The 11819-nt window shown below is 37.1% G+C and overlaps 2 protein-coding genes and 1 long non-coding RNA gene across 3 annotated transcripts; 1 reads left to right on the top strand and 2 right to left on the bottom strand.

The window, feature by feature from the left end:
* Window positions 1-246: 246 nt before the first annotated feature.
* LOC116306357 (mitochondrial intermediate peptidase) lies at window positions 247-4602 on the bottom strand. Its single transcript, XM_031716405.2, has 3 exons — window positions 3054-4602; window positions 2175-2657; window positions 247-1673 (listed from the first exon to the last, which is right to left on the bottom strand). The coding sequence occupies exons 1-3, from the start codon at window positions 4384-4386 to the stop codon at window positions 1387-1389; spliced, it is 2103 nt and encodes a 700-aa protein (XP_031572265.1). The 5' UTR covers window positions 4387-4602; the 3' UTR covers window positions 247-1386.
* A 97-nt stretch (window positions 4603-4699) lies between these two features.
* On the top strand, window positions 4700-10750 carry LOC116306361 (dehydrogenase/reductase SDR family member 7). Its single transcript, XM_031716408.2, has 8 exons — window positions 4700-5047; window positions 6208-6332; window positions 7620-7815; window positions 8247-8293; window positions 9027-9146; window positions 9368-9540; window positions 10087-10154; window positions 10374-10750. The coding sequence occupies exons 1-8, from the start codon at window positions 4783-4785 to the stop codon at window positions 10385-10387; spliced, it is 1008 nt and encodes a 335-aa protein (XP_031572268.1). The 5' UTR covers window positions 4700-4782; the 3' UTR covers window positions 10388-10750.
* LOC116306363 (uncharacterized) lies at window positions 9443-11809 on the bottom strand. The gene is made up of 3 exons (XR_004198253.1): window positions 11692-11809; window positions 11498-11597; window positions 9443-9578 (listed from the first exon to the last, which is right to left on the bottom strand). It is a non-coding gene; the product is annotated as an uncharacterized LOC116306363 (long non-coding RNA).
* Between the last annotated feature and the right edge of the window lie 10 nt (window positions 11810-11819).

Here is an 11819-nt window from a genome sequence, read left to right as displayed (position 1 = left end):
AAATCAAAAAAGTTTTAGAGTTTACTCATATAATTTACCTAGTAGAGTGAAGGCATTTATAAACCTGTGAAATGGAAAATGCTAGTCAGCTTGTAATAGACAAATAGAAAACATTGACACAAAAGAAAACATTGGAATTAGGGTCCACTAAAATGTGTTAGTCAAATATATATTTCATGGGTTTATGACTTCACTCTATCATGGACATGTAAGCATCTCATATTCAAATGCATGAATATTTATATGTAAATAAAAAATATATTTATTTAGGACCACGTTTTTGAACGACTAAGAGCAATACTCCGAATATAAATTGCCTGTGTGTACTTTAGTAGTAGTAAATGGCCAGTTCTGGGAATTTGACTTTGGCTGATTTCTTGGAATTTCACTAGTTACTTAATTTCCAGGAATTTGCTGACCAGGCCTTTCTCAGAATTTTGTCAGCCTTTTTTCTCAGAATTTGACTGCTTATCTGTTTCATTGCTTAGCATATTTTATTGATTCAGGGCATGTTTAAAGTGCTACTCTGACGAAAATCGCTCAAACTTGGATTCTGCTGAAACTTCCTAAAAATACTCTTTAAAGGTCCAATAATCACTGTATGAAGTGTTTTCTCAATATTTTTACGATTATTTTTTGGAGTCTGTGACGTCATACACTCAACATCAAACATTGCTACATATATTTCTTTGTATATAAATTCTTAATTCATTTCATTCCTATGAAGCCCAAAGGGTGGCTAATGTGCTTATTTCACATTACTTGTGACTATAAATTATATTTTGGAGTGTTTGGGTATTTATTTCTCCCTTTACTACTGATATTTTGATCATAAACTACAAAGAAATGTATAAAGCAATGTTCGATGTTGAGTGTATGACATCACAGACTCCAAAAAATAATCGTAAAAATATCATACTTTCGTCCCGAATATTGAGAAAACACTTCATACAGTGATTATTGGAATTATTGTATTCTTAGGAAGTTTCAGCTGAATCCAAGTTGAGCGATTTTCGTCAGAGTAGCACTTTAAGAGTACTTTAATATATTAGTTCTGTGATGCAAATCAGAGGATCAGTATTTTTCAATTCTGTGCGCTAGAACCAGCCATTTACTACTACTGCTTTTTACACATTAACAAATCACAAATTTTAACTGAATCTTACTTTTAATCTCACAAATCACGCACACATTTCGAGAGAAGAATCAAGCGTCACAGTAAACCTTGAATTTACAAATCATGCTCCACATTTTTCTATTTTAGCACATCGATCCCTGTACCACCCTCTGGAAATGGAATACAGCATCATCAAGGTGGGATTTCTATTTTTGGATATTTTGTTGTTCCATTGGGGTATCAACAAATTTTGATTGTAATTCTCTTCATCACTGATAGAAATGGTTGGAAGCAACGAGATCATCCCATAAAGATTGCACCATATCATTAATAGTAAGCTCATGTCCTAACATGTTAGCCACTAAGCTATTGGGATCTTTACTGCCACCATGCGCAAGCATCGTATTCCGATACCTTTCACCCATTTCCCTGTTGAAGGGATCAGCAGCAAAACACTGGTGCCACACCTTTGATGCAACAGCTCGTGACCACAGGTAGGAGTAGTAACGGGCTCCATAGCCGTTAAGGTGGCTGAATCTTTGTTCCCATGCAGTACCTACATATGTGACAAACAATTAATGGGATAATAAATGATTTATGATTTATATAGGGCCCTATATATGTATATATATATACTTATTTCAAAAAAGTTAGTCACCTGAAAAGCTACAAAGGTAAGATTGACAAGGATTATGGGTAGATACATTTTACATGTTTCAACCACTTGATAACTGTGTTGATGGACCTGCATGTTTTTACCAGTTAGTCTCACCTCTTTTTGGCATCATCAAGCTGCAAATAGTATCAAAAAATCTTTACTTGTTTGATATGAAAAGTTTTCCATTATCCTCAGTGATCTCAGCTCCGTGATTTTAACTTTACTGAAATAAGTATGTATATGTGTGTGTGTGTGTGTGTTACTATTAGAAAACAATTACTTTGATATTTTCATTGTTGAAATACTTTCCAAAAAGGCATAAGTATTTGGTTTCCAATCGCACTTTGTGCTTTAAATTTGTGCTCATGCACATTGGCTATTTACTCATAGATTACTGACCTTCAACATAAGGTATAGCAGTGTACTGCTTCTGTAAGCTAGTCATAGTATCAGTGGTTGACTGTGCTAAAGGATGCTTTCCATGATAAACCTGATCCACCATGGAGTACAGCACTTGTCTCTGCATCTCAAGTGCTCCAAACATGTTTCTTGACTGACTTAATTTTATAATTGTTTCATCTGGGAGAGAATGTCCTGTACGATAATGCTTGGCAAACTTGGATAACACTCTAGGATCCCACACAAAATTTTCCATGAGGACCGATGGAACCTCAGCAAAGTCTGTGGCACATCTTGTCCCAGTTACATGCTGATATCTTGTGCGAGCAAGCATAGAGTGCATGGCATGGCCCATTTCATGGAAAAGATTCTCAACCATGCCATGGGTCAGTAGTGATGGAGCTGACAGTGATGGAGGAGGAAAGTTACAAATTACTGCTACTATTGGTGATTGGTATGAGCCATCTGGAAGTGTTCTGCCACCTAAAGCAACATGAGATCAAAACTCTTGTCAGCATAAATATCTCAGACAGTGAAATCAAACTAATACAATATGATACGACAGTCTTATCCTGCCAATATGAATCAGCTTTCATAAATGAAGGCTGGTATAAAATCAATATGTAACCACTACAGGGCTCGAAATAGAAAAAAAATTGTAGCCTGCCATAGTAAGAAAGCATGCTAAAAGGAGGTCATTCCAATAAATTTTGCATGCCATTTTATTATTTATTTAGCAGAGTATCATTATTTCCACCTGCAAAACTTGAAATTTGGCCATTGGCATGCTGCTATTTTGAGCCCTGCACTATAATATTATGTAACCACTACTTATTCTTTAGGAAGGGAGGAAAACAAAACAAATATTTAATTTCTCACCCCTTATTGTAAAATGAGAATCTTGTTGGATCTTTTCAGGTCTGACTAAAAAGTCACAATAAATATACCCAAGCAGGCCCTCTGTCTCATGCACAACTCCAATCTTCTGTACTTCAGGAGACCATAACTCCCCTGGTAATGCATCTTCTGGTACCAAACTAATACCATAAAGATTTTGAAAAAGAACATTCAGTCCTTCCATACAAGATCCAAGTGGAAAGTAAGCTGATAAAGAATAAGAATTAAAATTTAAGCTCCGTGACTTGGCCATCCCTATATAATACTGTAAGTCCCATGGCATTATGCGACTTTCTTTACTTTGACTGTCTAACTGCTTCATGTTGGTTAGAATCTCCAACTCATTTTTTGCTGGTTTTTCAAGCATTTTTGCAGTAAGCTTTAAAAAATCTAATACATTCTCCGGTGTTCTTGCCATTGTTCCTTTCAGTGCACGGCTAGCATAAGTTGGGAAGTCAACCAAGTTGGCGAGCTCATTTCGTCCTGACAAAAGTAAATCAAGGTACTGCGTTTGCGACTCTATAGGTTGGAGGTGAGCTCTAAAGGCCAGTGCTCTGAGCTCTTCATTAGATGACTCAAGGTACATGGTATCTATAGAAACATTGTTACCACTAGTAGGGAAGGAACTAGTTATCTTATCTGGGCATTCTCTCTTTGGTACTAAAACTGGCATGCTTGCACCATTACTAAAATAGGCCCCAAGGATCAAGACTTTTTCTTGAAGTTCCACAAATTTTTTGCGTTTCTCTTCATCCAGATGTATTCCACTCAATTCAAAGTCAAAGAGAAAAAGCTCTGCAACTTGCAATGTCTCTTCATCCATAGTTTTACTTTGTTGGTTTGTGAATACCGACTTCATTGAACGGTATAATTCACGATTAGTATTTAACGTTTCAACAAAGGCACTTATCCCTAAAGACGTTTCCTCTGCAGCTTTTCGGAATTTTTTATCTGGATGCGACATTCGCACAAACTCTGCTAAGTCAGCGGCTCTGCACAGCACGTCAGACAATTCATCAAATACACCGACTAACTTTAGGTTTGATTCGAATTTTAAAGCCTTCTCTACTAACTTCTCCCCTTCTATCAAGGCTTGACGCTTCATTTTATGAAAGCCCGAGCTAGTATTAAGCTCTGAGAGTCCAAATAATCCAGTAGCTTTGAGAGAATAGTCTTGTCTTGCTTGAGGGTAGTTGAAGGCAGTTGCTAAAGGACTCCATGTGTTCACGGCTTTTTGTGACTGTCGGGTAATAAAAAACCTCTGGATTCGACTGAATTGACTCCTAAGCCCTCCACAGGCTTGTAATAGCTTCATATTCGCATTTAGATTCTATATATAGCAAATTAATAACTCAAAACAAAGCTACTGTGTCTAGAACACGCAACAAAGCGTTACCCTTCCGTCTCAAAAATAAATGCGTTAGCCACAGGAAACCCAAAACATTTACTGGAGTCACGAAAACTTTCCTCAACAATTCAATTATAACTCTAAGAAAGGATACAGTTTGAATGACTGTTTTAATCAGCAGATAAGATCCTTTTTTATTTTCGAAGCATGAGGATATCTTTTTCATATTGAAAATTTGTCAGATGTCAGTGTTTAGCTGAATTTGGGTTTCCTGTGGTGTCATATCGATTGATTATCGATTGTATAAACAAAAAGCCCTTGAAGAGACGTAAGTTTCACAATCGAGGAAAAATCCCGTCAAAAATGGTCTTCCTTTACGTTTTGCTGGCTATTCCCGTTATTTTGCTGGTTTTAATATTCCTCAGTGACTGTGATTTCACGTTAAAGTTTTGCGAGAAGTTTGGCGCTTCTCCCAAGAGTCAGTTTTATGGCCGTGTTGCTTGGATCACAGGAGCTTCTAGTGGAATCGGGGAAAATCTTGCCTATGAACTTGTGAAATGTGGCTGTAAGTTGGTTCTCTCGGCTAGAAGGATGGAGGAATTGGAGAGAGTGAAGAGAAAATGTGGTGGTAAGGAATTATGAATCATTTTCAAGTTCTTTTGTGCTAATTCATAATTCACCTTCATCAGCTGTTCATCTGACATAAATTATTATAAATTTACGTACATAGTGATCGTTCTATAAAGAACGCGAGATCGATCTAAAGAATTGCAAAGTTATTTTTTGCTCCAATAGAGAGGACGATACATCATCCACAGTGAGAATGAAATGATGGCCAAGGTTTACTAAACAACATACATTTATGTTAGAGGTGTAAGGGGGAGTTCCCTGTTAGTAGAGCCTATTTCTTCTCTGGTATTAATTGAGAAGGGGAAATAAACTCTGCTGATGTAGGACATTATATTTGTCGCGCATGTGTGGGATAACTTAGTAAAACTTTCAAAAACCTCTGCATGATTTTGACAGCTGCCACGTCAAATAACATACTAATAATAGCAGGGGCGACAGAAGCTAAGAAAATTTGGTGGGGGGGCACATACCCCCCGGCCCCCCCAGTTCTGCCTCCCCTGAATAGAGGTTTTGCACCATCATGTGATGGCAGCCATGTCAGATGGCAGGAACAATACAATCGTTTTAAGCAAGAAAGAATTTAATTCCCAAAAGCAAAGGGATTTTATTGTTCTGCCATCTAACCACAAGCTGTATTATGGGTGTGGGCACATGATAGTGCAAAACCTCTATTAATCCTCTACCATTTTGCATTGCATTTGCTTATGCAAATTATGTGTATCCAGTAAAAAAATGGTTATAGAACTGTTTTCATTCATCTATTGTAGTATAACAAAAGAAATATTCTACATCAGTAGAGTTTCCCTCCTTAAAAGAAAAGAGAAAAAGAGGAGAGGCCATGCTCACAGGGAAAAAGGGGAAGGAATGAAAGCTTGAAAAATTTAAGAAACTAGTATGCAAAAGTTTAAAGTGACAGGGCTTTGATTGGAAAATTTAGTAGATATTAGTATGGGCTGGGTGGGTGGGGAGTTTTCATTGACAGCAGCGAAAAATCAAATTTTAGCATGCAGCTTGCAACTGCCGAGTTCGCAGAATATAGAAAACTGCAGTAAGATTTGGGAATTTTGTATCCCTACTTTTGAAGGTGATTTTCATCATTAGATAATGAAGTAGTTTCTTTTGTTTATTTTCACACATATTATTTTCTCCATTCCACAGAAATCGCCCAACCTCTTTACCCATCGTATAACATAGACCAAGACATTCTTGTTCTTCCCATGGATGTTACAGAATTTGAAAAACATGAGGAACACACAGATACTGTTTTAAATCATTTTCACAAAGTAATCCAGCTCTTGGCTAACTTTTTTGTTATCAAACTTGCAATAGCTTTATGTCTTTCTAACATATCAGAGCCCAGTTGCTTAAATCAGTGATTATCCAGTTGACTTAGTGGCAGATCCATGATCATTGGAAAGGGGTGGCTGTTACCTAGCAAGCTATAATAGACCCGTTTTGAATTCCAAATTACCGCTGTGTTTCTTGATTACAGACTCATTTGCACAGGGTTAGCCTCGAGTTTGTGCAGAATATTCATGTGTTCCAGTTAAGGCCCATTGAGTTTCAAAGTGTTTGTATTGTTGAAGTTGTGCATTCTTTACTTTACCATTGGTATTTGTGAATATTTAAACACTGATACGAGGCTAACCCTGTGCAAATGAGTCTGTAATCAAGGAACACAGCGATAATTTGCAATTCGAAACTGGTCTATTGGTGAATAAATACTTTGAGACCCTGACAACACAGGAAGCCCAATTCCTATAAGTTGCAGGTTTAGTCTTCCAGATCCCCTTCAGCTAGCAATGTTGCGTGGATGAACAATCAGGAGCTACATGTACCATTTGTGGGTTTTGTAGTATCTGGAATTAACTTTGAACTTGAAATTTCTTCATGACATTAGATCTAGAAATTATGCATGAGGGTCTCATTGTTTTATTTGTCGATTTTAGTATATAGCTCTTTTTTCAGATTTTCCCTTTCGCCTTATTCTTATTTTTAAAACTCTGAAGGGGATGGCTAGCAACCAAATCCACCTGCATGAATTTACCTCTTGAAGACAAACAAACAATGAGATTTGCTGCAGTTTTCAATATTCTGCAATCTCAGTCATTTTAACGGCTTGTTGTGTAGTTCATTTTTACTGCCGCCAGTCATAAATGTAAAAGGTACTGGACTGATTATTTTTGATTGATGGCAGCAAAAAACCAAATTTCAGAGTGCAGCCCCTAGCTAGCATAAGTTCTTACAATATCAAAAACCCAAGTAATCCAGGATCAGAACAAGCTTATGCCAATAGGCCATTTCACGGATCCCGTTACTCAATCTCAGCCTCGTCAGCGTGTAATTATTCTTTAGAATTTGACTACAGTCCGCAGTAATGAAAGGAATTTACACATAAACGAACAATTGAAACACTTAAAAATTTCACAGGTTGTAGGCAATTTCTAAAGAATGTATTGCACGCTGACCAGGCTGAGGTTGAGCAACGGGATCCGTGAAATGGTCTATTCCTTGGTGCACTGCTCATCATTAACAAAAAGATAAACATCAGTTATCTCTATTACCATCAGATTGACATTCTAGTAAATAACAGTGGGAGAAGTCAGAGAGGATTGGTGATTGACACCCCAGGTATTGCAGTAGAGGAAGCCATGCTAAAGTTGAATACCCTTGCAGTGATATCATTAACAAAAGCAGTGTTGCCACACATGGTGAAAAGAAAGAGTGGCCATATTGTCGTTACAAGCAGTGCTGCTGGAAAAGTCGGTAAAGATAAAACCTACTTAGAATGGCTTTCATAATTGGGGAATTTTATGCTCAAGCAAGCAGACGTTCATGGGGAGGGAGTGGTTACGTGACAGACCCTAAGAACATCTGTGTAGAAGGCTACCAAAAATGCAAACAAACAAAATTCTTTTACCTGAAATTGTGTTGCTCCCGTGCCTGCCTGTGATACTTTTGAATCCAACTCTTGTTTTTCACACGAGTTATCCAATCAGACAATAGATATGGAAATGGTAAAACATGTTGCAGTACTGAATTTGCCTTGCCACATTTCCATATGTATGCAAGTGTCTATGGCTTTTGAAAAAGCCAGAGTTTTATCTGACTCAGCTACCAGAACAAGTTTAAATAGTGCTTTATCATGCTATACAATGTTAGATTTTCAAAAATGCATTTACATTTACTGGTTTCAGGTGCACCAATGTCTGCCTCATATTGTGCGACAAAGTTTGCTCTGCAGGTGTGTCTCAATTGATTGTTACATTCATTAAGAAATGTAGTTCATATATAGATTAGGGGAAGTGGGCAATGTTCCATTATGCCAGCAATACACATGCTTATGCATTTCATTCTCTGAGTTCATATTCACAGGAATCGTGCATAAAATAAATGAAGTTTCAGTGCCAAAATGCGATGTGTAAAATAGTAACTTGTAGTCATGCCCAACGAAAAACTCAAATAAAAACCAGCATTGTTTGTCACAGTGAAAATTTCCAAGTATTTTCTATTATCTAAGTCAAAACAAAATATTTTCCACAAACAACAACGAAAAAATAATATTTTTTAAAAAGGTATTTGGTGAATCTTTCCGAGACTAGTATGAGTGTTATTTTCTTTATTTTCGAGCAAAAGCTTTTGGTTTATTGAGCTGAAAACCTGGAACTAGAAAATATTGAACTTTGGACATAATTAATGTTCATTATTGGCTAAATCGTTCCGGCTGATGAGAAACAAAATCACCTGGAAGTAATTAGACTTTTTTATCTTTCACCAAAAAGAAAAAAGGGAAGGTCTATGTTTCTTTATTTAAACTTTTGTTGGGGGGGGGGGGAGGGCAGTGTTTGCCCTCCCTCAACCTCCCCCCCCCTTCCTTGATAGGCACCTGAGCCTTGGAACACATAACCAAACAAATATTCTGTTATATTTCACATCAAGGACTCAGTTTGATATACCATATTCTTTTATTTTCTAAGGGATATTTTAGTGGTTTGAGGTTAGAAATCTTTGATTCAAATATCAATGTCACACTGGTTTGCCCTGGTCCAATTTCAACTAACATCAGAGGAAATGCCTTTACTGAAGATGTGAATGTGGTAAGTTAAAACCAGCCTGACTATCAGAATTGTCAGAGACAAAAACAATGAGTTATGATTACTAAGGGATGATTTATGAAGGTTAATGGGGGGGGGGGGGGGAACTAGTCACTCCTAGATCCACTCCTGAGGACATTTTCTGGAATTGGACAGATATCAAAACAATTGTCATACTTGTCAATTTAAGATACTTGGTCAATCAGCCATCTTTTTTTCATCAGAAAGTCAAAGACAAGACAGAGCCTGCAACTGGGGACAAAAGAATGGATGCTAGCAAATGTGCTCACTTGATCGTAGTTGGCATGGCAAATAAGTTGGATGAGTTGTGGATTTCACCCAATCCCGTTCTGTTCTTTCTTTATGCAAACCAGTATATTCCATCTGTTACCACCTGGTGAGTAGCTTGAAAACCACAGGGGAAACCACATGAGGCTTTTGATTTACAATGTATGAGAAAAGAAAATGTATAATAAAATGGACTGTGTATCAGATGTATAGTTGCTTTTTAATTTCTTATACTTTGAAGGTTTCTATGAAAATTGGAATAAGAATCCTCTGAGCTACTCTATGGAACCACTATGAAGTCCCCACCCCAAAACTCCTAAAGTATCCCAATTAGAGTTAAGGCGCGATTACACTGATCAATTTTCTCTGCAATTTGTCTTGCAACGGCGTTGTGACGCATGTTGCATAGAGCGTTGCAACGTTTAACCTACAGTGCAATTTGAAAAATGTTGCGAGACAAGTTGCAGCAATTTGTTTATACTTTTGGCAATGATGGCGTCTCCCTTGCACCGTGAACATGTAGACACTCTTGCAACTTGCGTCGCAACGCTGTTGCGAGAAAAGTTGCAGAGAAGATTGCTCCGTGTAAACGTGTCTTTAAGCTTCCAAAAGTAACCCAAAGTTAAGATTAACTAAAATCATTTTATTTTATCAGGGTTGCTAAGAGGTTAGGACTCAAGCAAATACAGAAGATGAGAGAAATGTCTGATATTAAGCCAAAAGGTTTGTTCTATAATGGTATAACGTAAGCGTCTCTCACCAAGCCGACCTGGTTTTGAATCCTGGACTCGGCGTCGTTTTTATTGAGAATAAACTTGGTGTTGTGATCAAGGTCCATCGCCAGTGGTTGGTAGTTCTATTCCCACCAATACTCCGTTCATTTGCCGGTTTTTATTTCATCACAAATCTTAACTTTTTTTTTCTTTTTTTTTTTTTTCCCAGAAAAGAAAACTTAAATGTGGACATCTGTGAAAAAATCCTTTTGTAGCTTGAAAGAATTGTTATTGCTGTACTTTATGTTAGTTAAACCAAGAGTCCATACTTGATCATAAAACCTCAAATCAAACCAGTGTGTTACCCTTGAAAAAGAATCAAAATGTCACCTAGTAAAATTAATAAAGCATTCCATCCATATTCAAGTAGTGTCATGACCGTGTTCGTGCCGTGAACTTTTCACAGTCATACGAAAACCGGGCCATGAAAGTTAAACTAAAAGTCCATACTTGATCATGAAACCTCTAGTCAAACCAGAGTGTATTACCACCTTGAAAAAGAATTAAAATGTCACCTAGTGAAATCAATAAAGCATTTCATCCATATCCAAGCCTCTTCTAAATGCAAATTTTAGCGTGAAGCTCGCAGGCACAGAGTTCGCATGTTTATGAAAGTTGCAGTAAAACAAGTTTGTAAACTAGCGTTTTGGGAAGTATATGGCAGCTTTGTCAAGATTAGTTCAGTCGTAAAATATTTCAGGAATACGGAGCCCTTTTAGGGCCATCGACTTTTCTTTAGCTGAACGATTTTTTTTTACGTTGGCGACTTTTTTTTAAAACTTGGTCGACTCTTTTTTTCAGTGGTCCACAATATCAAACCTACTTCAACGCTAGTAAGTGATTTTCTTTGTTTCGGTCCTCAAAGATTCTTAATGATTTGAGAAAAGGGCGTTACGCGGCGCAATTTTGCACAGAAAGTTGTCTGAGCAGCCGTTGCACGCGAATTACGTTGCACAAAAATTTCAGCTAAAACGATTCAACGTGTAACAGGGTCTTTAGCGCTTATATATTTGCGGGTTGGTATTATAACAGTGGATTCCACAGAGTGGCTCTTCTTCCACTGGATTCCAATTGGAATTTAGAAATTGATTTTTAGAATTTAGAAGTTGATTTTTAGTGATGATTAGCATAATCAATGTATTTCTATTTCAGATCATTTCTTCTTCACTTGAGTATTATTCCTTTTGTTTATCATTGATGTTTGACTGTGAAACAAACATTTTTTCTTAATAGTTGGTCTATGATGGAGAACAATGATTATTTTCCACTGAGAGTAAACAAAACAATATTTACCTTTACTCAAAGTTCTTCCACCAACTCTATCCCTCAGTTGCCTCCAGGCCGAGTACCCTGAGTCCATATTTGTCTTTTAGACTTTTGGCTGCACGAAGACCTGGAAGGTGAACATTTGGGCATGAATATTTTTCTATTGATCACATGACCATCATTTTTTTTGTCATAGAATAACAGTTCTGTTTTCACCGTACCACTTATCCCAGCGCTATGATGATAACATCAACCTCCTCCGCCATAATAAGAACATTTGAATCATACATAATAGAATACGTTTTATAAACTGATTAATATGTAGTCTCTCACATGAAGCGTGACAGCC

The sequence above is a fragment of the Actinia tenebrosa genome, unplaced genomic scaffold, assembly GCF_029948245.1.
Source record: "Actinia tenebrosa isolate PJP-AT-01 unplaced genomic scaffold, QUT_ActTen_1.0 PGA_scaffold8__29_contigs__length_14323225, whole genome shotgun sequence".
NCBI lineage: Eukaryota > Metazoa > Cnidaria > Anthozoa > Actiniaria > Actiniidae > Actinia > Actinia tenebrosa.
Note: the sequence above shows the minus strand (reverse complement) of the source record. Positions and strands in the feature narration are given on the sequence as shown.